The 24,291-nt window shown below is 47.7% G+C and overlaps 8 protein-coding genes across 8 annotated transcripts; 4 read left to right on the top strand and 4 right to left on the bottom strand.

Annotated features, from left to right (window-relative positions):
* Positions 1–437: 437 nt before the first annotated feature.
* Positions 438–2,511, top strand: TGAM01_v200550 (oligomeric Golgi complex subunit 6; the record flags this gene model as incomplete). The annotated part of the gene is made up of 2 exons (XM_018810885.1): positions 438–707; positions 766–2,511. The coding sequence occupies 2 exons, from the start codon at positions 438–440 to the stop codon at positions 2,509–2,511; spliced, it is 2,016 nt and encodes a 671-aa protein (XP_018655913.1).
* Positions 2,512–2,721: 210 nt separating this feature from the next.
* On the bottom strand, positions 2,722–4,280 carry TGAM01_v200549 (hypothetical protein; the record flags this gene model as incomplete). Its single annotated transcript, XM_018810884.1, has 3 exons — positions 2,722–3,361; positions 3,425–3,870; positions 3,933–4,280. 3 exons carry the CDS (start codon positions 4,278–4,280, stop codon positions 2,722–2,724), a joined length of 1,434 nt encoding a protein of 477 aa, XP_018655912.1.
* A 988-nt stretch (positions 4,281–5,268) lies between these two features.
* On the top strand, positions 5,269–10,643 carry TGAM01_v200548 (hypothetical protein; the record flags this gene model as incomplete). Its single annotated transcript, XM_024548577.1, has 9 exons — positions 5,269–5,451; positions 5,527–5,746; positions 5,819–6,033; positions 6,090–6,521; positions 6,581–8,652; positions 8,726–8,919; positions 9,262–9,353; positions 9,854–10,114; positions 10,167–10,643. 9 exons carry the CDS (start codon positions 5,269–5,271, stop codon positions 10,641–10,643), a joined length of 4,146 nt encoding a protein of 1,381 aa, XP_024406792.1.
* A 1,069-nt stretch (positions 10,644–11,712) lies between these two features.
* TGAM01_v200547 (DASH complex subunit DAM1) lies at positions 11,713–12,165 on the bottom strand (the record flags this gene model as incomplete). The annotated part of the gene is made up of 3 exons (XM_024548576.1): positions 11,713–11,908; positions 11,969–12,063; positions 12,136–12,165. 3 exons carry the CDS (start codon positions 12,163–12,165, stop codon positions 11,713–11,715), a joined length of 321 nt encoding a protein of 106 aa, XP_024406791.1.
* A 592-nt stretch (positions 12,166–12,757) lies between these two features.
* On the top strand, positions 12,758–14,371 carry TGAM01_v200546 (DnaJ like subfamily A member 5; the record flags this gene model as incomplete). The annotated part of the gene is made up of 2 exons (XM_018810880.1): positions 12,758–12,870; positions 12,922–14,371. 2 exons carry the CDS (start codon positions 12,758–12,760, stop codon positions 14,369–14,371), a joined length of 1,563 nt encoding a protein of 520 aa, XP_018655908.1.
* A 348-nt stretch (positions 14,372–14,719) lies between these two features.
* Positions 14,720–16,253, bottom strand: TGAM01_v200545 (cysteine protease ATG4; the record flags this gene model as incomplete). Its single annotated transcript, XM_018810879.1, has 4 exons — positions 14,720–15,098; positions 15,155–15,379; positions 15,439–15,607; positions 15,668–16,253. The coding sequence occupies 4 exons, from the start codon at positions 16,251–16,253 to the stop codon at positions 14,720–14,722; spliced, it is 1,359 nt and encodes a 452-aa protein (XP_018655907.1).
* A 1,157-nt stretch (positions 16,254–17,410) lies between these two features.
* Positions 17,411–18,065, top strand: TGAM01_v200544 (hypothetical protein; the record flags this gene model as incomplete). The annotated part of the gene is made up of 2 exons (XM_024548575.1): positions 17,411–17,890; positions 17,943–18,065. 2 exons carry the CDS (start codon positions 17,411–17,413, stop codon positions 18,063–18,065), a joined length of 603 nt encoding a protein of 200 aa, XP_024406790.1.
* A 760-nt stretch (positions 18,066–18,825) lies between these two features.
* TGAM01_v200543 (hypothetical protein) lies at positions 18,826–21,950 on the bottom strand (the record flags this gene model as incomplete). The annotated part of the gene is made up of 2 exons (XM_018810877.2): positions 18,826–19,167; positions 19,230–21,950. The coding sequence occupies 2 exons, from the start codon at positions 21,948–21,950 to the stop codon at positions 18,826–18,828; spliced, it is 3,063 nt and encodes a 1,020-aa protein (XP_018655905.2).
* Between the last annotated feature and the right edge of the window lie 2,341 nt (positions 21,951–24,291).

The raw sequence follows: 24,291 nt of genomic DNA, 5'->3' as shown, positions 1-24,291 counted from the left end.
ATTTTTTATTATTTTTATTATTTTTATTTCTTTTATTATCTTTATTATTTTTATTATTTTTATTATTTTTATTATTTTTATTATTTTTATTATTTTTATTATTTTTATTATCTTTAATATTAATATAAAATTAAATAATAATTTTTTTATTAATTAATTCTTTAATTTTATAATTATTAAAAAAATTAAAATTTAATTTAATATATTTAATATACTTTAATTTATTATTTAATTAAAATATAACTTAAAATTCTTTTAATATACTTTAATTTATTATTTATTAAAATATAACTAAAAAATTTTTAATTATACTTTAATTTATTATTTAGTTTATGTTCTTATTATAACTAAATTAACTATTGTTCTCTTATAATTTATATTATAAAATTACTATTTAGCCAACTATTATACTCGAATAACTTTCAACTTCATTCTCAATGGCCTACGCAGATAGCCTTACTCTACCACATGGCTTACCATCTACTTCCCCGGCCATTAATAAGGGAGCTGATCTTATGGTTCTGAAAGTCGCATCTGTTCTTTCGACCTCTTATTCAGACAATGACTTTCGCGATGCAATTTTTCTTGCCGATGAGCGGCTCTCAAGAGGCAATGCTAAAACGAGGCGCCTTCTCCGATTAGATCTTCTACGAGAAGCAATTGATTGCAATGGCGAAATAATCGAGGAGATGGGTAGTGTTGTAGAGGTTTGTTAGACTCTGGCCATTCTATCTGTTCATTTTAAAATGGTAACACGTTGAACAGCGCTTGAAACTCCTCCGGAGCGTGGTCGAAAAAGCGAATTCTCGCATCAAAGCTATTAGGCGACAAATCGATTTAGCGCATGCTCAGACTTCACCTGCTCTGCGAGATATGTCATCTCTCTTTGCACAACACAAGGAAATAGAGAGGAAACAAGAAACTCTCAGCGCCGTTGAGGGCTATTTTGTACTGACAGAAGACGAAATTGATTTGCTGACATCAACGTTGAAACCCGTTGACGATGCATTCTTCACCTGTCTTCAGAAAGCGAAAAAGATCACCCTTGGTTGCGACATACTCTTAGGCTTTGAAAACCAAACTCTGGGCTTGGAGTTGATCGATCGGACATCCGGGCATGTCAGTTTAGCTTTTCAAAAACTTTACAAATGGGTTCAGCAAGAGCTTAGAACGTTGAATTTAGAAAACCCCCATGTCAATCCATCCATGCGGCAAGCGTTAAGAGTCCTTGCTGAACGACCTTCTCTATTTCAGAATTGCCTTGACTTTTTTGCGGCATCTAGAGAACGAATCTTATCTGAGGCTTTTCACTGTGCTCTCACTGGCATTACGCCACAAGGCACAGAAGATACTTCCACCAGACCAATTGATTTAACGGCACATGATCCGCTTCGCTATGTTGGTGATATGTTTGCTTGGGTCCATTCTGCAACAGTGGGTGAGCGAGAAGCTCTCGAAACTTTGTTCACGCTCAAAAAGGATGATGGGCTAAACCAACCCATGCCGAGCTTCAACGAAGAGCCTTGGCACTTTCCCTCAGATGAGGTCTCTGTCGATACTGATTCTAAGGTTCTTGAAGCTCTTGACCAACTAATGGATCGCAATTTCTCACCGGTCGTTCGAATACTGCGCCAGCGAGTTGAGCAAGCAGTCCAGTCAAACGAAGATGTAATTCCCGCCTATAAGATTTCTTCGCTGCTCAGTTTCTACCGAGCCACATTTGAGAAGCTTCTAGGTGCGGGTTCCGGTCTGGAAGAATGTGCGGGAGCTTTAGAGAAAGTAGCCAAGCGACAATTTCGATCACTTGTGAGAGATAATATTTTATCCATTCAAGGTGAATTTCAACAAGTTCCTTCAAACCTAGAGCCCCCGCGATTCCTCCAAGATGCTTTCAAACAGCTCAGCGTTATTCTCCAGACTTATGAGTCTTCTTTGTCTGTGTCCGCAGATCCTGGAAGTGAGGTTCAAAGTATATTGTCACAAGCGTTTGAACCATATATGTCGGGCTGCGAAGAGATCGCAAAGCCGATGACGTACCCTGAGAGTGGGATATTTCTTGTCAATTGCAAACTCACGGCAGCTCTTTGCCTAGAAACTTATGAATGCACGACCTTCAGAGCAAATGAAATTCGAGAGAGCATATCACAGGATGTTGTTAACTTGGTTAATGACCAACATGCTGTATTTTGCCAGAGATCAGGCCTGGATATGCTTTTAAATAGCCTAGAAGATGCTGCACTTGCTTCAGTAGCACCATCTTCTGTTATTCAAGCTAGCCAGGAGTTGGACGACTTCCTCCCATCCGCATTGATGGATGCGATGGATAGGCTAAAGGGGCTCCAGGACTCAGGAATTGCTCGTGAGACTATAGAACAAGCTGCTGAAAGATTCTGTAGCGACTTTGAGAGGTTGGAGGAGGCTGTTGCAAGTCAATTCGGCGATGAAACAGACAATGAAGCGGCTGTGCGATTTTCAAGAACATCGGCTGAGATCCGAGTTCTCTTGTCTTAATACGCAGCACCCACTGATACAAAGTATTCTCATAGTATTGTAGCCATGGTTTTTATATTACATCGGTCAATTTGCATGCGCACACTTGATTATATACTATCATATTGATCTTAAAGATAATCGTTAATAACAACGTTCACGATACCACTGCCCGCATTTAGGATTACAGTCCGCTGTACAGTACAACTTTGATTGATCAAATCTCACATCTCATCTCCTTGTTTCATTATTGGATCGGAACGCTTCTACACTGTGCCGCACCGAACTGCTTGAGCTGCGCCGCCGTCGCGCTCTCTGTTCCCACGGCTCAGAGGGGTGCAGTCCCGTAGATTTTGCGAATGCATTGAGAACATCTGTGAGTGAAACAACTCCAATTAGCTTACCTGACAGCAGCGCACCAGCCATCGCAGCCGCTGGAACCGAGAGGACAGGGGCAGCAGGTGGGATCGGTCCTGGGGTAGTATCGATCGCTGCAGAGCTCTGCGATGTTGCCGTTGGCATGGCGGGCGTTGACAGAGGTGATGGTGGCGGTACAGAGTCCACAACCCACATTCGATGTGATCTGGTTGCCACGAGTTTGGCGACGGTGTGAGCCAGTGTGGAATATGGGCTTACATAGAATACGGGATAGACATCCTGTCCCTTTTCTACGCCTCTTTCATTGAGAATAACAGATATGAAGTTCATACAAGAGCCACTGAGTAGATGTGCGCTCGATGAACTTGTCAAATGCCGGACGTCTTTGGTTGAAATATTCCCCGCGACATTTTGTCCATTGTCCACAATGGCTACGCTTGAGAGGCCCTCGTCATACATAAGAGTGAGGGCGTCCGTAAGTGGAGCATCAGCGCTGTGGGATTGTCAATTATGGTTCACGAATATCGGCCCCTTTGTTGAAGCAGATTGTACTCACTGAACGGAGATGATCGGCTGGCCACCAAGTCCCAGCTCTTGCACCGCAGCTGGGTAGAGCCGATCAATGGTAGGAAAATTGATTCCCTCGTTCCAGAAGAACTCCACCATACGAAGCTGACTTAAAATGCCGATAACATCCCCGGCTGTGTCGGTGACCAGAATTCTGTGTATGCCGCTACCGAGCTTCTCGATAGCTTGAGATAGGTTTACATCTGAATTCAGCTTAACAATAGTTTCTCTGAAACAAAGACTTTGGATCTCTCGAAGCGTAATATGAGCTCCTCCTTGGGCCTTGACCATGATGTCGTGGTTGTCGGGTCGAGCAAGCCCCACGACGGTTAGAAGATAGGCGTTCAAGTCATTATAGTCGAAACAGAACGTTGGGTTGGAAGCTGAAGTTTCATCCTTGACGAGAACAACGCTAGTTGGACTCTGTAGCAGCATCTATGATTTCGGCGTGAGTATGAAACGATTAAGCAACAGCGCAGGTAACAGTCGGTACTTACCAAAGTCGCTTCCTCCACGCTGCATTCAATGTCAGTCCATCTTACGTCGTCGAGAGAAACAAGCTCCCCTATGGTAATATCTCCCCATTCTCGGCCAACGAACTTGGGGTTTTGGTGTCTGCTCGTGGAAGGCGGGTGATTGACGAGATCCTGAATCGCCGCTTGTGTGAGGGAAGGGTGGCGATAGCGGGGCGATGGTGGGAGATTGCGGTAACTTTCTGTAAAGCTTTGACGATGGGTCGCTCTGCTGGTACTCGAGCTCGAGTGTGACCTTTGGGGTGAGGGCGACGACGACGATTTAACATCGGCTGGCTTGGTAGACCTCTCTGCATCGGTATTGACAGACATGTTGGATTTCGCTACTATCGCATCCTTATCCATTACATGTTGGTAGGCAAGATTCCATGGAGAATATCCAGTCGAGAAAAGGCGAAGGGAGCGAAAGCAATGCGCTGTTCTCAGGCGATGTGACTAGGAAGAGACGTAATTCCCCGGATATACTTTCTACTCCATTTAAGTCGTCGCATAATACAGTGGTAGAGCTCAGGTGCGGTCATAGGTACTCCGCCTAGCAGGGTATTGCAAGTGGCAATTCGTCGAGAGGCTGCTTTCTAGCTCAGTAGCTCCACTGATCTTAGCTACCTATCCTGGTAGGCCATGAACAAAATAAAGTTCCCAGATTAGCAGATGCTGAACTCCTCGAATGAGTAACCGCCAGGGAAAAGCTCGCGCGATTAGACATGTAGTCTATTGAAGCCATAGTAGTATAGAAAGAAGAAGCGTGCCCCTGTTTATCGAACAAACATTTCGTCCACTTTACTTAATATCACTGCCGTTTTGATAACGCAAACCACTACTCCCGCTTCATCTGTCACTCGCACTTGCGCAAGTGGCTCACGGTAAATTCCAACTGAGCTTAGATCGACCGGTGCTTGGAATGCAAAAGCTTTGCGTCCTGGGGATCCTGCTGCAATGTTTAGACTAAGCTGAAGAGTTTTCATAAGCACAATAGCTGTCAGTACGTTATTGTTGAGCTACCGTAGTCCTCTACGTTGAGCAATCCGAGTAGCCTTGCCTTTGAAAAGGTTAGGTACCTACCTAGGCACTATCGCGGTCTATTTTTTTCAGCACACGCCCAAAGGTTATACACACCCTTCCCCTCCCCCACCTTCCTCACCTGCACCCACCACAGAACTTCGATTTCTGTATTATCTGCTTTTCTCTTTTTTTTTGTCCTGCCGCTAGCTCCGCGATAAGGATCTTCTTTCTTACTCTGATTGCCAAAAATCTTCACGACATAACTGCGCGGCGTTCTCGTCCGTTGGCCGTCGCAACCATGTCTCTCCTCCCCCCAGACGTGCATGCCGAGCTCACGCAGCTTTTGCAGGCGCTTCAGGCCTCCGATAACAGCATCCGATCTCAGGCTGAAGATCACCTCCAAAACAGCTGGACGAATTCACGCCCAGAGGTCCTCTTAGTCGGCCTCGTGGAACAGATACAGGGCGGTACAGATAATGCGGTAAGTCTTAATCCTTAAGTTCTAACCACTTCCCAACTACTGGGCCGCAAACTTTTTTTTGACCTCTCTGCCTAGCTTCGTTCGTTTGCGGCCGTCATATTTAGACGCATAGCCTCGAAAACTCGAAAAGCCGAATCTGGAAACAACGTAGATTTGTTCTATTCGCTAGCGAAAGATCAAGCCGTTGTCATTCGACAGAAACTCCTAGAGACCTTGGGCTCCGAAGCAGATCGAGCGGTCCGCAACAAAATAAGTGACGCTGTTGCTGAAGTCGCGCGGCAGTATACAGACAACAGTCAGTATCCCTGGACACCACACCTCATGCACACCTCATGCACACCTCATACACACCTCATACTGTGCCCAGCTTCCTTCGTCTTCGATACTAATACCCTGAGCTGGATAGATGACTCTTGGCCCGAACTTCTAGGAGCACTCTTCCAACTAAGCCAGGCTCTGGAAGCCGAAAGGCGAGAGAACGCATACAGAATCTTCGCCACCACGCCAGGTATTATTGAAAAGCAGCACGAAGAAGCGGTTCTGCAAGCCTTCCAAAGAGGCTTCAAAGATGACGCTGTCCAGGTACATCATTCGGTTCACGACCTGCGGTGCAGCCTACTGACTGGAGCTTTGCGTAGGTTCGATTGGCAGCTATGGATGCCTTTGCATCCTTCTTCAGGACGATCAGCAAGAAAGGGCAATCTAAATACTATGCCCTCATTCCCGATGTGCTCAACATTCTCCCACCCATCAAGGATTCTCAAGATTCGGACGACTTAAGCAAAGCCCTGGTCGCACTCATCGATCTGGCCGAGACGGCACCGAAGATGTTCAAGCTTCTGTTTCACAACCTCGTTCAGTTCAGTATTTCTGTTGTCCAAGACAAAGAGTTGGACACAATTTGCCGTCAGAACGCATTGGAATTAATGGCTACATTTGCTGACTACGCTCCATCTATGTGTCGAAAAGATGCGTCTTATACTACGGATATGATTACTCAATGCTTGAGCTTGATGACTGATCTCGGCGAGGACGATGATGATGCCGCTGAATGGCTGTCATCTGATGATGTGAGTTGTTTCTGACAACCGTTGGTACGAATTCTTTTCTTGCTAATACAAGTATCTAGCTCGAAGCAGACGAGAGCGACCAGAATCATGTAGCTGGAGAACAAACCATGGACCGCCTTGCTAATAAACTAGGAGGGCAGACAATTCTTGCTCCTACATTCAACTGGCTCCCCAGAATGATGACTTCCATGGCATGGAGGGACCGACACGCTGCTCTCATGGCTATCTCTGCAATTTCAGAAGGTTGCCGAGACCTGATGATGGGAGAACTTGGTCAAGTTCTTGATTTAGTGATCCCTGCTCTTCAAGATCCGCACCCTCGTGTGCGATGGGCTGGCTGCAATGCGCTGGGACAAATGAGTACTGACTTTGCCCCCAAAATGCAAACCGATTTCTACGATCGGATCTTGAAGGCAATCATTCCTGTCTTAAACTCACCAGAGGCCCGAGTAAAATCCCATGCCGCAGCTGCTCTGGTCAACTTTTGTGAAGAAGCAGAGAAGTCAATTCTGGAACCTTACTTGGATGAGCTTCTATCACACTTATTTCAATTACTCCAAAGCGAGAAGCGCTTTGTTCAGGAGCAAGCCTTATCCACCATCGCAACCATTGCTGATGCGGCCGAAGCGGCATTCGCAAAGTATTACGATACTCTGATGCCTCTTCTTGTAAATGTGCTCCAAAATCAGAATGAGAAGGAGTACAGACTTCTGCGAGCCAAAGCTATGGAATGTGCAACTCTAATTGCCCTTGCTGTCGGCAAAGAGAGGCTTGGTCAGGATGCCATGACTCTTGTGAATCTGTTGGCACACATTCAAACAAACATCACAGATGCAGACGACCCCCAGGCCCAGTACTTAATGCACTGCTGGGGTCGTATGTGCCGTGTTCTTGGCACAGACTTTATTCCTTTCCTAGAGAACGTTATGCCGCCGCTTCTCGAACTCGCCATGGCTAAACCGGACATACAACTACTAGATGACGATGAGCAAGCCGAGCAGATGCAAGGAGAGGAAGGCTGGGAGTTTGTGCCGCTCAAGGGGAAAATGATCGGTATCCGTACTAGCACTATGGATGACAAGAACATGGCTATTGAACTCTTGGTTGTCTACGCTCAAGTGCTTGAGGGTGCCTTTGCCCCCTTTGTTGCAAACATCATGGAGAAGATTGCGCTGCCAGGCCTTTCCTTCTTCTTCCACGACCCCGTTCGCTATATCTCAGCTAAGCTGGTACCGCAGCTGCTCAGCTCCTATAAGAAGGCTTACGGTAGCCCCTCAAGCGAGCTGACCGGCCTTTGGAATGCCACTGTGGACAGACTACTAGAGGTGCTTACTGCTGAGCCAGCCATCGACACACTCGCAGAAATGTACCAGTGTTTTTACGAGTCTGTCCAAGTCCTGGGTAAAGAGTGCCTTACGATAGATCACATGAATCGCTTTATCGACTCCGCTATTTCAGCACTGGAGGACTATAAAGACCGGGTGGCAGAGCGTGCCGATGCCAAGGAAGGCGCCACTGCTGACGACGTAGAGGACGAAGCAGAAGAGACTCTTATCGCCATTGAAGATGACCAAACGCTTCTGTCTGATATGAACAAAGCGTTCCATTCCATCTTTAAAAACCACGGTGTTGCGTTTTTGCCAGCATGGGAACGTCTGATGCCCACTTATGAAGGATTCCTCGCATCACCGGATCCCACACAGCGCCAATGGGGTCTTTGCATCATGGACGATGTTTTGGAGTATTGTGGCCCACAAAGCATTCGATACGCGACATACATTCAGCAGCCCCTCATTGACGGCTGCAGAGATGCCTCTGCAGCAATTCGCCAGGCAGCTGCGTACGGTATAGGCGTCGCAGCACATAGGGGCGGCGCCGCGTGGTCACCATTCTTAGGCGGATCTGTGCCGTTTCTCTTCCAAGTAACGCAAGTTCCTGAAGCTCGGAATGAAGATAACGTGTATGCGACAGAGAATGCTTGCGCTGCCATTGCTAAGATTCTTCACTACAACTCCACCAGTCTGGAAGACGTTCCAACTACCATTAACCAGTGGATCGACACGTTGCCAGTCATAAACGACGAAGAAGCAGCACCTTATGCGTATGCATACCTGGCAGAGCTGATTGATCGGTAAGTAATTTACGAAAATTCCATGGACCCAAGATATTTGGACAAAAGAGCACTGGCTAACTCAGATTCATAGCCAATACCCATCTGTAATGAACCAAGCTGGCAAAGTATTCGTTTTCATCGCCCAGGCCCTGGAAGCGGAGACGCTTCAAGGACAAACGGCCAGTCGTGTGGCGGCTGCAACAAAAGCTCTTCTAACGGCTGCAAACGTAGACCCAATGCCATTGCTTCAGCAGTTCTCTCCAGAATCACAACGAACAATCATGGGTTATTTCAGCTAGTAGTGGTTTGGTCGATAGAGAGCAAAGGTTCATTCCTGATTTGCAACTGGCTGATAACCAGTCAAACTGATACAAAAATGGCGCGCTTGACAAGTTTGAAAATGCTAAACAAACATTTGCCAATACCTTGCTGCGGGCTGAATAAATAATGAAATAAGAGGGCGGAATATCTGTCGGCGAGGAGGAATATCAATAAGTTATATCGGATAGCGGATTTGTACTCATGACAGCTATCTTGAATGTAAGGATAAACCTTAAATAGGTCACTAGTTAGGATGTGAGCGGTTATAATCAAGACAGCCATATAAATTTGAAATTTACAGAATAGATACCTACTTGCAATGTACTCAGAAGACGACTACGAACACTGCGGCTTTCACATCGCGGAATCAGATGGCAGAGGACGCTCTAATCAATACAGTACGTCTACCTAGATATGCATAGGCACCGTATCTCGTAACCTTCTATTTACATCGTCGCGCACATGTCCGATTAAGTACAATCACGCTGTCTCTGCCATGATATAGCACCTGGACATTGTGTGAATTTATGGAATATGGTGATATCTCCTAAATTCTATAATAACACAGGCGTTCAAGGCTCCCAATGCATGCTATTAGTGCCGCACACTGTAATTTAGCGTAAGAAAATGGCAACCAACACCAGGGGTGAAAATTTCAGCCACGTGATCCTTCTTTTTTATCTGTGACTCTTTTTTTTTGCCATTGGCTATGATAACCAATTTTATCGTGTTTTCTTACATAGCATCTAGATCGTATCACTTATTAATATTTAGGCAATGTCGTCCCCCGATCGTCGCGCTGGCATGAAACGGCCCAGTAATTATCATTCCATCCAACATTTATCACCTTTGTGGGTGAATGGCTAATCGTGGCGATGGCCTCTCTACAGGAACTCAGTCGCTCCCACCGCCGTCTCTGCCGCAACTGGTCGCGGAGCAGAAGACACCTATCCCGGTCACTGATAAAGATACCCAGCGATTGATTGTCGTCCTGTCAAATGCTAGCCTCGAGACGTACAAGGCCGTTCAAGGTGGTGTCACCCGTGCGGGTATCCACCGAGAGGAGAAATACTCGCTTCTCAACAGCGATGAGCATATAGGCGTCATGCGGAAGATGAACCGTGACATTAGCGATGCACGACCGGACATCGCGCATCAGGTTGCGTACATTTGGACCTGAAACATCGGAAACATCGTACTAACTATCGCAGTGTCTACTGACCCTCCTGGACTCACCAATCAACAAGGCCGGCAGACTCCAGATTTACATCCATACAGCCAAAGGCGTGCTGATCGAGGTATCCCCCTCTGTCCGCATTCCCCGGACTTTCAAGCGATTCGCAGGCCTCATGGTGCAGCTTTTGCATCGTCTCTCCATTCGCTCCACAACTTCAAACGAGAAGCTTCTACGTGTGATTCAGAATCCAATTACAGATCACTTACCACCAAATTGCCGGAAAGTAACTCTTAGTTTTGATGCGGAAGTAGTTCGCGTGCGTGAGTACATGGAGGCTTTGAACCCCAAAGAGAGCATTTGCGTGTTCGTTGGAGCCATGGCAAAAGGAGCCGATACTTTTGCCGACTCAATAGTTGATGAGAAGATTTCCATCAGCAATTTTTCGCTATCAGCAAGTGTAGCATGCAGCAAGTTCTGCCATGCGGCTGAGGATGCGTGGGATATCCTATGAGCTTGACTGAGAGGAGTAGATTAGCTTGCTGATCGAATACAAGCCGGCTTGACGTTGATACAACATCCCGTTTTGCCCAACAGCTCAGAGTCAAAATTGGGATCCTAGCAGTTAGCGCCACGCACTGTTTTTACAACCAAAACATTGTGGCGCTAACAGCAGCTAAGACACTACGGCTAGGGCGATTAGTCATGTGCGGTTCTGCAGGGAATTTTCTGAAATAGCGAAGCCATAGAAAGCAATGCAGCTCCTCATGGAAATACATATAATATAATTGTTATTTTGTACAAGCATCGTTGAAATCAGATTTTTGGTGCACATTATTTTTTTTTTGCTTTGCCGCTTAGCAGATATTCGTATAATTCCAACCTTGACATATTTCCACTGATCCCTGTGTCACACATAGCGGCGATCAATCCTTTTTTTTTTTCTGCTTCTTTTTCCCTTCGGCCTCCCCAGGTCCACGTCCGGCAACGCTGATAACCTTATCTCTTGATCGCAACCTACATACACAATGGGAGTCGGGAACAAACGGACGCTCACGAAAACAAGGCGCAAGACGCGGTATGGCTGTCCTGAATTACTAAACGTTATCATACTGGTCTTCTGGAACTGATTTTCAACAAGTGATCTTGATCAAATCATATCTGATCTCCGATCCGCGAAGCACCTAACGCAATACAAGAACACGAAGCTTTCTCAAGATCTTCCTGGGCTTGGTAAAAACTACTGTGTCGCCTGTTCTAGATGGTTTGAAGCGCCTTCCACTTTGACGGCCCACGAGCGAGGAAAGCCGCACAAGCGAAGGTAGATCTACGCAATCTCTATACTCGCACGAGTGTCTCGCTGCTTTACTGACCAACTTGCAAGGCTAAAACAATTGCGAGACGAATCCGGACAGTCCAAAAGCACCAGCACAGAGAAGAGTGGCCTGGTTGAGGATACCACGATGGATACTGGTATTGAGATGGCTCTTTAAACTGTAATCAAAGTCTCTTTAGGTCGTGGGGTATATGGTATATGGGAAAGGACTCTATAAATCAGCACTGAACTTCACTCGAAGTCCCTTTTATCTTATAATTCGTCCACGAGGTCTTCCAATAGCACTGGCCCGTCTAGAGCGGCGGCTATTAGCTCTGCCTCTTGTCGAACTACCTCGTGCTGATGGCAGACGGGACTGGCGCGGCGCGGGTATTCTGCGCTTGAGACTGGGCGCTGTCGATTCCGGAGGGCTTTCAACAAACGATACGTCGGTCGCGGTCGTCCTATTCAGCTGTTAGAATGGAGGGAATGCTTCAGCTTTTCTGCATCAAGAGATGACGGACATATAAGTTGTTTCTCCGTCATGTGCTGGTCGTGGGTCGTTGTTGGCTTGCGTAGGATGCGGGCGACTTCGGCTGAATGACTGGGGGACGGGAGTCTGGACAGAACAGAAGACAGATCAGAACAAGTTACTTTTAATATAGTTGGAATTTTAGTAGCAAAGCAGCACCTCGGGAAAGTCAACGCAAAAGGCGTTCATATTAAGGCCATAAAGGAAGCTGGCAAACGATTCACCAAATCTGGCCAAGCTTTCATCTATAAGCTGGAAGTGCATCATATTTGCCTCGAGATCGGCCATGGCATCGGAAAGCTCGGCAAATGCCGGCTCTAGCCTCTTGAGAGGAAATGCATTCTCTGCATTGTTTGCCGAATGAAGCGACCCGCGTAGCGATGACCGAGAAGAGGGGCGCAGTGGAGTGGTAGGTCGTGATGTCCATGAACGTGAATTCGGTTTGGCACTGCCGGGGTGTGACTCAGAATGTGTGAGTGGCGCCATGCTGAGCAATATTCTTCGTGTGCTCTTTGTAGAGAAGAGTTGTTGATGCCAACGTAAAGCAGTGACTCAACGCGCGCGCAGCTACCAAAGCCGAAGCTACAAGGGTGCACTAGGCCGATCTACCTTTATCTTATCTCGACCCAGCATTTAAACATGCATACTAAGATTTATTCTATTTTTATAAATCGGCATATTGCCGCCATCTACGGCTTCTACTTATGTTTGCTCCATGCGCTGTGAAAGTCTATGCATTGACCAATAATCACTCTTCCAATAAAGCTCATAGGTAATTACCATGGGGGCTGAACAGTCCTCGAACTCGGAATCTCGTCGTGCCGACGCTGGGGAACCTCAGAGGACGTGCTACTATGAGCTTCTGGAAGTTGACAGGACTGCCACTGATATCGAGTAAGCCAAATCTGAAAACGTAAAGGCTTTTCACACGTTAAATGCAAGTAGAATAAAAAAAGCATATCGCAAGAAGGCCCTAGAACTGCACCCGGATCGCAACTTCAACGATGTGGAAGCAGCCACTAGAAAGTTTGCCGATGTGCAGGCCGCTTATGACATCTTGTCCGACCCTCAAGAAAGAGCTTGGTACGACTCGCACCGCGAGAGCATCTTGAGTGGCCAGCATGACCCCAGCGATGTCTCTTCCACGCCTGCAACATTCCATAACGTGCGCCTCACCACCGCAGATGATATTATGCGCCTCATCTCTCGATTCAACTCCACAGTCCCATACACGGATGACAAAGATGGATTCTACTGGATTGTAAGAGAAACGTTCGAACACTTGGTTCTGGAGGAAGAAGCTGCCGCCGACTACGAGGGCACTGAATGCCCCGAGTATCCCACATTTGGCTTGTCAAGCAGTAGCTTCGATACCGTCGTCAGGCCGTTCTACAACGCCTGGAATGGCTTCAGCACGAGGAAATCGTTCATGTGGGAAGACAAATATCGCCTTTCAGATGCTCCAGACCGCAGGACCAGGCGTTGGATGGAGAAGGAAAACAAAAAGATCCGAGATGACGCTATTCGAGAATTTACCGATGCCGTTCGATTCCTAGTCTCGTTTGTCCGAAAACGAGACCCTCGCTATACTCCAAATTCGCAGAGCGAGGCAGATCGCCATAAATCCCTCCGGACCGCCGCCGCTGCCCAGGCCGCGCGATCACGAGCTGCCAACAATCAAAATTACTCGTCATTTGAAGTGCCAGAATGGGTCCAGGCCAGCGAAGATAAGGTGGATGAGCAAGATTCCGAAACTGGGGAATCTGAAGCTGAGATTCTGGAATGCGTGGCATGTAACAAAAGATTCAAAAGCGAAAAGCAGTTCGAATCTCATGAACGTAGCAAGAAGCACCTCAGGGCCATTCAAGAGTTACGCCGGCAGATGAAAAAGGAAACGGCAAACCTGGATTTAGATGCTTCGAGCACTGATAATACGCCCGATACGTTCTTGAAGGATGACCGAGACGTGCAGACTGTAAGTATAGATGCGCAGGATCACCAGGCTGATATGGACATGGAGACTACGTCCTCTTTAACGGAGCAAACAAGTATCCATGATGATGAGCAAGAGGCATCTACAAAGACAGATGCATCACCAAGTCGGGATGCGTCAGAAGCGGACTACAGCGCAAAACATATCAAAGAGGGACTCGACAAGCCATTTCAGAAGCTAAATCTCCAGTCAACCAAAGAAGAATCAACATCTATTGACCCTGGCGAAGAGATATCTGATTATTCTTCTAAACACCCCCAAAATAACTCTGCTGAGGACGTGAAATCGAAAAGCAAAGTGGGAAAAGCCAGACTCAAACGCCAGAAGAAAGCTGCCGCTGCTCTGGCAGCCGAAAATGAGGTATCCAATGCACACAGTCCAATTGATTCTGAAACGTACTAACCATGTTGCCACAGCATCGATGTAGTGTCTGCACGGCTGAATTTGATTCTAAAACAAAGCTGTTCAAACATATTCGTGATTTCGGGCACGCTGCCCATATTAGCGTATCTAGCGATATTGGCAACAGGAAGAAGAGATGAACTTATGTCATCTGACATATCGAATTTGTGAACCGGAGCCTTGACATGGCGCCGTCTGGGAAATTATGGAATTAAAACCAAGTCGGAGTAGAGGAAGAACAAAACACTCTTGACCCGAATGTCGTCGTCGATATAAAGTCCCAAGATATGCATCTATACTGAATGTAAGTGCTCAGCTATCAAGGACGGCTCTCGATCATACACACCATTAGGTTGCCGTCATATCGTCATCGTCACTCAATAGCTCAACCTCATCCACCGCGCCATCTCTGCCCTCGCCGCTATACAGCACAGGCTCATGATCTGCCACGTGGATTATGGTTTTCCCTTGGACGTTCTCTACACTCTGCCTCCACTCAGTCCAGTCACTCTCAGTTCGGATAAGAAAGCCTATCAGCATGCTCGGGTCCATCTCTTTGATGTGAATGCGACGCAGCCTAGAGGTATGGCATGACTCGATGTCTTCCTCGGTATATTTGGTTACATCATCGTGATATGGAATTGCTTTTCGCGTATGATGAGGATCCAGGTAAAATAGGTAGTTCCCTTGGCTACCCACGAAGTAGTGAGAAGATGCAGGGCGGCCGCTAGAGAAGGGATATTAGCTACAGCACTTTCAGCGCCAAAATGAAACACAACATACCCAGCAATACCAACAGACTGTGGCATATGGAGAGCAGCAATCAGTGCGTCCCAGTATATTGGAGTGATTTTGTCAATGCCGAGGCGCGTCCGTATGAGTATCAAAGTCGGATTGAATGTTTGTCCATCGGATTTTGCGATCTTCATAAAGCTATCCTCGTAAACGTCCTGGCCATCATTAGGCGAGTATATATTTAGAGAAAGTCCTGATGAGCTTGTAAGAGCTCTGTATCCCAATGTCAGCGGCGTCGTCTGTTTGAGGAATGCTAGGTACAGTCAACGTACTGAATACACTGAGCAGTAGCAGATGGACCAAACCACTCGCCCGGGTATTTTCCACAAGCTGTGGCCCCGTGGCGTACAAAGTTATGAATGGAATATGGGGCTCTTGGATCGTCGGCGAACATGCTTAAAAGATGGCGTTCCTCTTCTTGGGATTGGCCGCGCCGCCAGTCTTGAGCGCTTCGAGTTAGACAGACTCTTCAAATAAACATCTGTTGTGACAAAAACGCACCTCTACCTAACCGCAAAATGCCGATGGTTGTGGCGAGTAGGCTCTGCCCAGAACGAATCATGCAACCCCAGCCACTGTCGGAAGAGAAGCCGGCTGAATCTGAAAGCGTACTCTTGATCCTCATGGAAAATGAAAGCGCAGATGCAGCTTTTGGGTCAATAGATTTTGGTATAGGCTCAAAGCCGGATCTATAAGTCATCCAAAATTTAGATGACATGTCTTCGACGAATCCTGCGGGCCATCCTCTTCCCGGAGGCGGCTCCTCCTCAGCTACAGCCGATGTGAAGCTGCTTGAGGTGGACGCCGGCGGCGTTCCGAGCGCATTTACTGGCGCTTTGGCTACAGGCGGAGGGCGGAGGGCCGGGGGCGAGGCGACAGCGGCATCTGGTGTACTAGACTCTGGTGCATCGTGGCTCACGGACGCCGTCTTGCTTGCAGCTCTGGAGCTGGGGACGTCTAGCTTGTAAGAGCGGCCCAGACACCAAACAGGCTGGTCACTGTTCACATCGTTGGCTGGCTCGGGGTCCCAAAACATCTGCATGATTTTCCGGGGGTATCGTCCAAGGTCAGATATGTTCGATTCCATGGCTGTTGATGGAGCAAGATGCCGTTGTGAGGTTCAACAAGCAAGGTTGTCACTGCATGTGTACTAACTGACCGTCGAGGTATGTCATAGGGCTGCGCATGTGCAAGGTACGTACCAGAAATACTAGAAGCACATGCTCTCTGCCTTGGGGGCTCCACAGTGGCAGGTGCCTGCAGTGCGAGTTGCACATGCGGTACATGAAGATGGGATGATAAAACAAGGAATACTTTGATAGTTGTTGATATTCTGGATTCAACAAGTACAATACACTCCGCCGACTGCTGACATTAAAATACATGCATACGATATTGTATCCATTTGAAGATTTCGTGTTAATTAATGCTGTACATCGATCGCCCCACGGAGTATTTTTAGCACGCTCTATATCAACCGGCTAGTGACATAGTGACATCTACCATTCCTTGTCAGTCATTTCTCATCCTCCTAACCATAGACCATACAGCATAAATCTCCATGCAGTTCTTATCTATGCTTCCATCCTATCCACCTCTTTTCTATAATACCTCTCTCTCTTCCTCTATGCGTCCATGGTTGACACTTCAGATATACAATACATAGACCGAACCAAGACTGCTAATCAGTCACGCAATGGCAAAGCTACACCCGATACCTCGGACAAGCCGATAAAGCTTGGAGACTTCAGCAAGCTGTTCTCCGAATTCCTACATCCCGCTCAGCACAGAACAGATTCTGCTTCCGACATTTTGGAGAAGAGCAGCTACAGTGAAGATGGAAGCCTTCCGCGAGGCCTGATTACCCCTCAGGCCAGCAGGCTACCTTCAAGAGCCCTGGAACATGCCTCTGAGCAATCGCTTCACGATAGTACCAGCCGGACGATCCGTACCCAAGATGCCTCTGCCCAACGACCGCAGTCCAACATTGTCAGATACAATCTCCGACGTGACGTACAGTCCATCTTTGCAAACGAGCACAGTACCAGTGTTCCTTCATCTTCAGAGCCGGCGTCATTGTCGTCATCAACATCATCATCGTCATTTACAGCGGCCTCGACGGCTGTAGATCATGGCACATCATACCAAGCCTCTCTCTGCGACAGGGGACATCGGGTTGTCGAACAGTCTGTCATTCTAACAAGATCGCATTTCGAGTGCCCGGAGTGCTTGGTTCAATCCAAAATGGATAAAATCTCGAGTCGCGTGAGCGGAGAGTCTCTGCTCATCGAAAAGAAGCACCGGGCGCTCATGATGGGTCTTGTCCCTTACCGCACCCGGGACGCTTCCATGGCACAAAATTACCCCGACATCACATCCCAGGGCATCCATGTTTTCGTCGACATGTCCAATATCGATATTGGGTACCAGACCACATTAAAAGAGAGTCGATCCATCCACAAAAGCTCCCGTCTCTCACCTATGCCTCACCTAAACCTAGAGCTTCTAACCAAAATTCTGATCCGAGATCGGCCAGTGACAGCCCTCAATGTGTGCTGTTCTACTCTTCCAGGACGTTCAGAACCTCGATATGTGCAGCAGCTGCGAGAGTTGGGGTACCACATTGATCTAAGAGAACGCAAAAGGGTCAACGACGGGCTTTTCTCAGCAAAGGCGCCTGAGACACTTCGTTATGTAGAAGACCTTGTAGATGAGACGCTACAGGTGCGCATTGCCGAATCTGTGATGGAGCATTTTCATAATCCCGGCACAATAGTCTTGGCTACCGGGGATGCGAAGCCGGCTGTACACTCGGATGGCTTCTTCTCATATATGCAGCGTGCGCTACGGATGGGCTGGAATGTTGAAGTCATCTCCTGGAAGAGCAGCCTCTCCCTGAGGTGGACTGATAGACAATGGGCATCTCAATGGAATGGCAAGTTTCGTGTTATCGAACTAGATGAGTTCTTGGAGATATTAAAGTAGCACTTGCGCACAATATATAGTAGATCATGATGATTGCTCATGATGATTGCTCATGATGATTGCTCATGATGATTGCTCATGATGCGCAACGCACGAATTCGCACGCGTTGTATGATTTTTATTTCGCCTCTAAATGTGCACATTGTAATCGTGTATTTAACAACGTGCATCATACCAACCAACGGCTCAAAACAGGGTTTCGAATGCGTTATCTAGTTAATTCGTGTAACCAAATGAAAGCGGGTTTACCGCAAGAAACAAAAATGTAGTATACAAGCACCATGATGTACAAGTGGTATCGTTTATATCCGCCGTTACATGAAATAATCCATCTGTTCCAAAGCCCAAGTTGTTCCAAGACCTAAAAGTAAAAGATAAAGAAAAGAAAAGAAAAGGGCGTGTCTTTTGAAGAAAATATAAAACCATTTCGTGGTCGTGAAAGCTTGCCATCATTTCATAAGATGAAAGTGCTCCAAAAAAAACATTGTAGTTATCATTTGCAATAGCTTGAAATATAAAAAAATATAAAAAAAAAAAAAAAAAAAAAAAAAAAAATAGGGGGAAGTTGCAGGAGACGGAGAGTGCCAGCTTTCGCATAAGAGAAAGATTTCTGACTGAATAAGCCGTTTCGTGAACTCGTTCAGAGAATAGCGGGTTGAGTCAAGTTGATTTGCTTAAGTTTGACTACTTTCTCGCTCTTCTCGTATTGAAGCCATTCCTGAACTGATAGTCCCAGTAGCTAAAGATGATTGACTTGGAGGCGGCATTGCTGATGCGGGATGCTGTCCTGCTATTGATATTGAGCCTGTGCTGATGGCGGCTGCAGCTGCAGCGGCCGTCTTATGCGCGAGTTGCGCGAGGTCAAGGGTACCTTCGCCGTTGCTGGGAGTTGGATTCGGAGTTTCGCTCCTGTGTAGAGGCGAAGAGTGGACTGGAGATGTTGACTTCTTACTCTGTGAATCGGTGTTTCCGGTATGACCACCTCGCGTAGAATTGCGCGGAGATACTCTTCCGGTCTAGTTGACAACTTAATTAGTCTCATCATCACATTGCATTCTGTGAGCTGCCGGATTCTTACCTGTTTAGCCCAGCGTAGACCGCAGCTATTGCACAGATCTCGCTGTCCACTCGGTCCCCTCCGCCACTCTGGAGTATTTCTAGTATGGCAGTTGGCGCAGTCGCGAACTACATTTCCAACCCCCTTTCTCCTCTTCCGTTTCTTTTTGTTTGACAGCAAGCCGCCAAGCTCCTCTGCCAGGATTCGGTTGATTTTTTCCATCTGCCGAAGCTCGAATTGCCAACTTGAACATTTTGTCGTCCTGAGTTCATCGAAAATATTGTCGTCTGACGCAAGAGCAGCATCTTGAGATCCAGGTGGGAGTGCTCCACCTGCTGGCTGTGAAACTTGGCCGCTAAGGCTTCCCTGGTTATGCAGACGGTTGGTGACAAATAGTGAGCTGCCCGCAGTTAGAGATGAAGGAATATGGCGAGATGATGCTTTCAAGAGCTTTGTTTGGGCCAGGAGGAAAGACGGCTTTTGACCCTCCAGAGCATCCCCAGGATATAGAGTGGTTTGAGCTTGGAGGCCCTGGCCTCGCCGATTGAGCATTTCATGTTTGCAGGTAGATATTTTCCCTCTTCTCGCCTTTTCAATCGCGCGTCCGAATTCAGCTCGTGACTCTTTCCGCATCAACTCTTGGATGCTTGTCCCAATCAACGATTCAGGCTGTAAGTCCAAAAGTGACCGAATATTTGTCGAAGTTGAGAGTAACATGCCAGATGTAGACAGCTTGCTCCAGAGTTCGCTGTCGCCAATGCCGCCATTAGCCTCCAAGGTACGCCTACTGAGAGCAAAGACTGGCCGTTTCCTGCCGACCAAGATGATACATTTGCGCCCTCTGCCTTGGTCGACAAATAGAGACCCGTGACTTTCGAACCACGTATATCCACTTTGTTTTCGCCGTATTCGGAAAACAATGTTGACATGAGTGCCCGCCGTTGCGTCTTTCAGCTCCCGCGTGACGGGAACAATGTCTGAAGGATGACAAACAGAGGATAAAGAGTTTCCAACCAGGTCAGCGGCATCGTATTCGAGAACACGTTTGCAGGAAGGCGATAGGTAAAGGAAGAGTCCTTTAAGTGATATAACGTGGACGACGTCGTCAGCATTTTCCAAAAGCATCTTATCCCACGACTGTTTATGCCAATCTGAAACGAGCCCGCTCGGATTGTACTGCTGAAGGAGGGTAGAAACGTCATCCACCCCAAGTGTCTGGCCGTTCTCGGATTCCAAATGATTAGATGGTGGTGGAGTCCATATATATTGGCCAATATCGCTGTGCTTGTAGTTCACCTTGACGCCTCCCATTTCTTGACCAGAGATGGCGTCAGGGCATTCAACAAGGTCGATCTGAAAGCCGATGAAATATCTTATTTCATCAGTATCCCAGGGTATAGGTATCATCGTCAAGAGGTTAAGAAAGGGCTTTCCTCCCTTGCGGTAGTTGATTAAGCTCTGTTGCACTTCGCGGCCCTCCTTAATCATTCTTTTGAGGTTGAACACGGCTCCGTCGTCCACAAACTCTCGCTTTGATCCGGCTTCAACCTTTCCATCGGGTGCTTGAAGGAAGCGACAGTTTTGTCCAATAATTTCATGGCGGCTGTATCCAGTGAGATTCTGGAAGTTATCAGATACGTATATAATGGGACAATCATTCATCGTGACATCACAGACGACAAAGGCACAAGACATATCGACAGCGCCCAGGTGGATTTTTGGGGCCTTTCGAGTGGCAACTAGCCATAGCGCTTTCAGCATATCGAAACCACTCTTGGAGTAAATGGTCCTTTCTTTTGACTGATCGCTGATAGGAGTCGCACCGCTAGAGGGACTTGGCCGAGTCATGTCCATTGGCGAAGCATTTTGTTGGGTGGGCATGACTGGTAGATGGCCATGTAGGGGAGAGGACATGTTTGGCGCAAATCCCCTCATGCCAGGTTCAACGTTTATGTGAGACTGGCCGGTATTCATCGGCGCGAATTGATGTAGGGAGTTGTTTATCATATTTTCGTCACGGCCCATACCCGTGTCGTCTGGGCCGCTATTTGGGCGAACTCCAAGCGATGCGCTATTGGGATCTCCAGTCATGGCAAAGCCATCATCGCCCGGCGCAAACTGCCCTGCGTTCAGCTGGCCAATGATAGGCGAGGCAGTTAGACCGGGAACTTGGCCTCCAGTCCCAGAGAAAAGACCCATAGCTTGAGGTTCGGCTGTTATCCCTCCCATGTCCATACTCGCAAATTGAGTTGGCATCATTGTGCCCATGATATCCTGGGATATAGAAGGGAAGCTGCCGGTGTCCGCCATGTAACTGCCAATCTGATCTTGCATCCCGACGCTGGCGTCGACGTCGGGGAAGTTGGCAGGTATTTCCGGGTCAAACTGATAGCTGCTGAAATCGGGTGCTCGAGTGTCGAATCCCATCATGTCTCCGGGGCTGATGGTTGACATGCGGCGAGGCGGAGGATCCTGTGGCGCGGAGATCATGGGGTTTCCGTGGGCATTGGGCGGCATACTTCTTCGTCTCTGTATATCATGGTGGCGCATCGCATCGCCCATGTGGTCGCCGGGCATAGCCGTCTGGTTGGCGATCATATGGTTACTGAGCGCAGATTGCAGCTGCTGAGGCTGGATTGCAGCGTCTGAAATCGACATCCCTAGGACGCCGGGCTGGGCATGTGTTTGCTGCTGGTCCTCCTCTGGAGATAGCTGGTTTGACTGGTAGAAACCCTCCATCATGCTAGCATCTATCCAGGCACCCGAGGCTTGTCGACCTCTGGTAGTCGGAGAGGAAGAGGCGAAGAGGGCGAAGAGGGCGAAGAGGGCGAAGAGGGCGTTGTGGGAATAGCGCCGGTGGTGAAGGCGAGCGCCGGCTTTGATCTTCACGCTGCTTCCGTTTCGCTGGGGCGGCAAGAAGGAGGTGTTTGATCCGAGAGTAAGCAGGCGTTGTTGCGCGGGGTATGTATAGAGCTGGGATGAGCTGAGCCTTGTGCTGCGGTAGTGATCCTCGAGATGGAGCTCGCCCAAAATGTTGCGGACTAAGCAGATGCGAATGAGAGGCCGCACGGCTGGAACTCGGTGGTGGCGATCCCTTGGAAAGATGTCGATCGAGTAAACGTGCGGCAGCTAGTGTGCTTGTTATGCGAGGGTCCAGAAGCGCATCCCTCGGACAAGTGCGCTGGACAAGAGCGCAAAAACGCGGAAACGAGTGCCACTTCTCAGGAACGAGAGCTTTGCTTAGGTCCACGCACCAGCGTCCATGTATCTCATGGCTCGGAGATGGGATTTTGCAGTGGGAATTGTTTGGGTCACCGGAGAAAATCACTAGAAGGATGTAGTGCTATTACGGCATAGCTCCAGGATAGGCAGCATGTCTGCCATGTTTCGGCATATTATGTAATCGAACACCATCAAATACCAATGCCTAGTACGTACTACTAAGGCTACTACTCGCCCAAGGCAGGGAGAAGCGCAGCAACGATCAAATCGCTGTCTTTGCTTTCTGGTCTCATGGGGAATTAAGACAGTGACTAGGTAGGTACCAGACGAATCTTAGCAGCCTAGCGACACAAGTGCTAGCAAGGTACTACTGAATATCGCGGCAGAAGGCGTGGACGCTTATTCCGATATTCACACATGCTTGGAGCGGATAGTTTTGGCAGTAAAAAAGTGTGTGACATGACTCCCAGCAGCCAGAAATATTGATATTTCCAAGTATAATCTCATTGGAAGCTACATAGCACTGATACCACAAATCCTCGAAGGAACCTGAGTCCTAGCCGGGAGACTTACAAACGGCCGATGACAGCGATTTCGGATCACAGGGTAGCAGCCTGTACAGATGAAGTACAGCACATTCTAGGGAAGACGGAATAAGAACGGCTCTATATTGCCGGCCGAGGCACACCTACATACCTCGTGGCGTGATAAGAGAAGTGGCACCCATCCCAATGAGTTGTATTGCCATTCATTCTACGCTGGATCCGCGGTTGGGGCTATTGAGCATGGATCCCCTGCAAGACGCGCCTAAACGCGAAGGTAGATGCTTGGTAGATGCTTGGGCAGCTAAAGTCCTTCAAGCCCCAGGCTTATGGTTTGGTGTGGCAATGCATCGGAAACACGGCCGAGTTTTCCTCGAGCCACCTCGCTCTCGCAGTAGCCGCCCCTTGTAGCTGCACAGGACGATTTCAGCTTGAAACAAAGGCACGGACTTGAAGGCCTACTGTAAACCACCACGAAGGTTTTGATTGTAGAAACACCTATATCTCTCAATAGGCGTAACAATGAACACATGATGAGTGAACAAAGTTGTTCACTGCCTTTCGTGCTCTAGCCTACCAATTCTCATACATACAGGTACCTTTGGCTAAATAACTCCAACCCTGTCATTCTTTCCAACCATGCTACTAGTATTGTCAGTTTTGCTATTGCTTCTATTCCTGCCATCGCTTTTATGTCCCTCTTTCCAACACTCCAATAGGCAAGATATAACAAGCTATATTCAAGCTATTCAAATCCTGTACCGATAGAGATCTTGCGAGTGGTTCAAAATTCACTCATGTTTTTTAACAGCTTCATCCTTGACACCTCGATCGCTACGAAATGCTTTGATGCCTAAGTGCAATGATTTCATACGCTTTTGCGCCGGACCCAGCATACGGTATACTCGCTTCGATATTTTGTTTGCTTATAAATCCAGAGTCATAGTGTCGACCGATACTGAAACTTGGGTGCGTAGAGGTTTTGAGTTCTTGGGTAATCCAGCCGTCAGAGTAGCAGAAGTAGGGACAGTAGGAGGGAACAGAAGCCATGGCAGAAAGAGTAGCAATCGCGCGGCTAAATTGTGATATAGTAAAGCGGGAACGTGGATAAATAACTCTGTGAAGGTCACGACAATCCACTCATGTAAGCCGTACCGCCCGTTGTTGCTATCTGAGCCCCGAAATACATGGTTCTCCTTTTTAAATGTTTTCATGAAACCTGATAATATAGCGTGAACCAGGGACTCCCAAACTCCGCCCGCCTCAATTTTCCGGACTCAGATAATTATCACGCCCAAGTCGTTTCCAATAACCATGGT

Source organism: Trichoderma gamsii (genome assembly GCF_001481775.2).
Source record: "Trichoderma gamsii strain T6085 chromosome Unknown Scaffold_1.2, whole genome shotgun sequence".
Lineage (NCBI taxonomy): Eukaryota > Fungi > Ascomycota > Sordariomycetes > Hypocreales > Hypocreaceae > Trichoderma > Trichoderma gamsii.
Note: the sequence above shows the minus strand (reverse complement) of the source record. Positions and strands in the feature narration are given on the sequence as shown.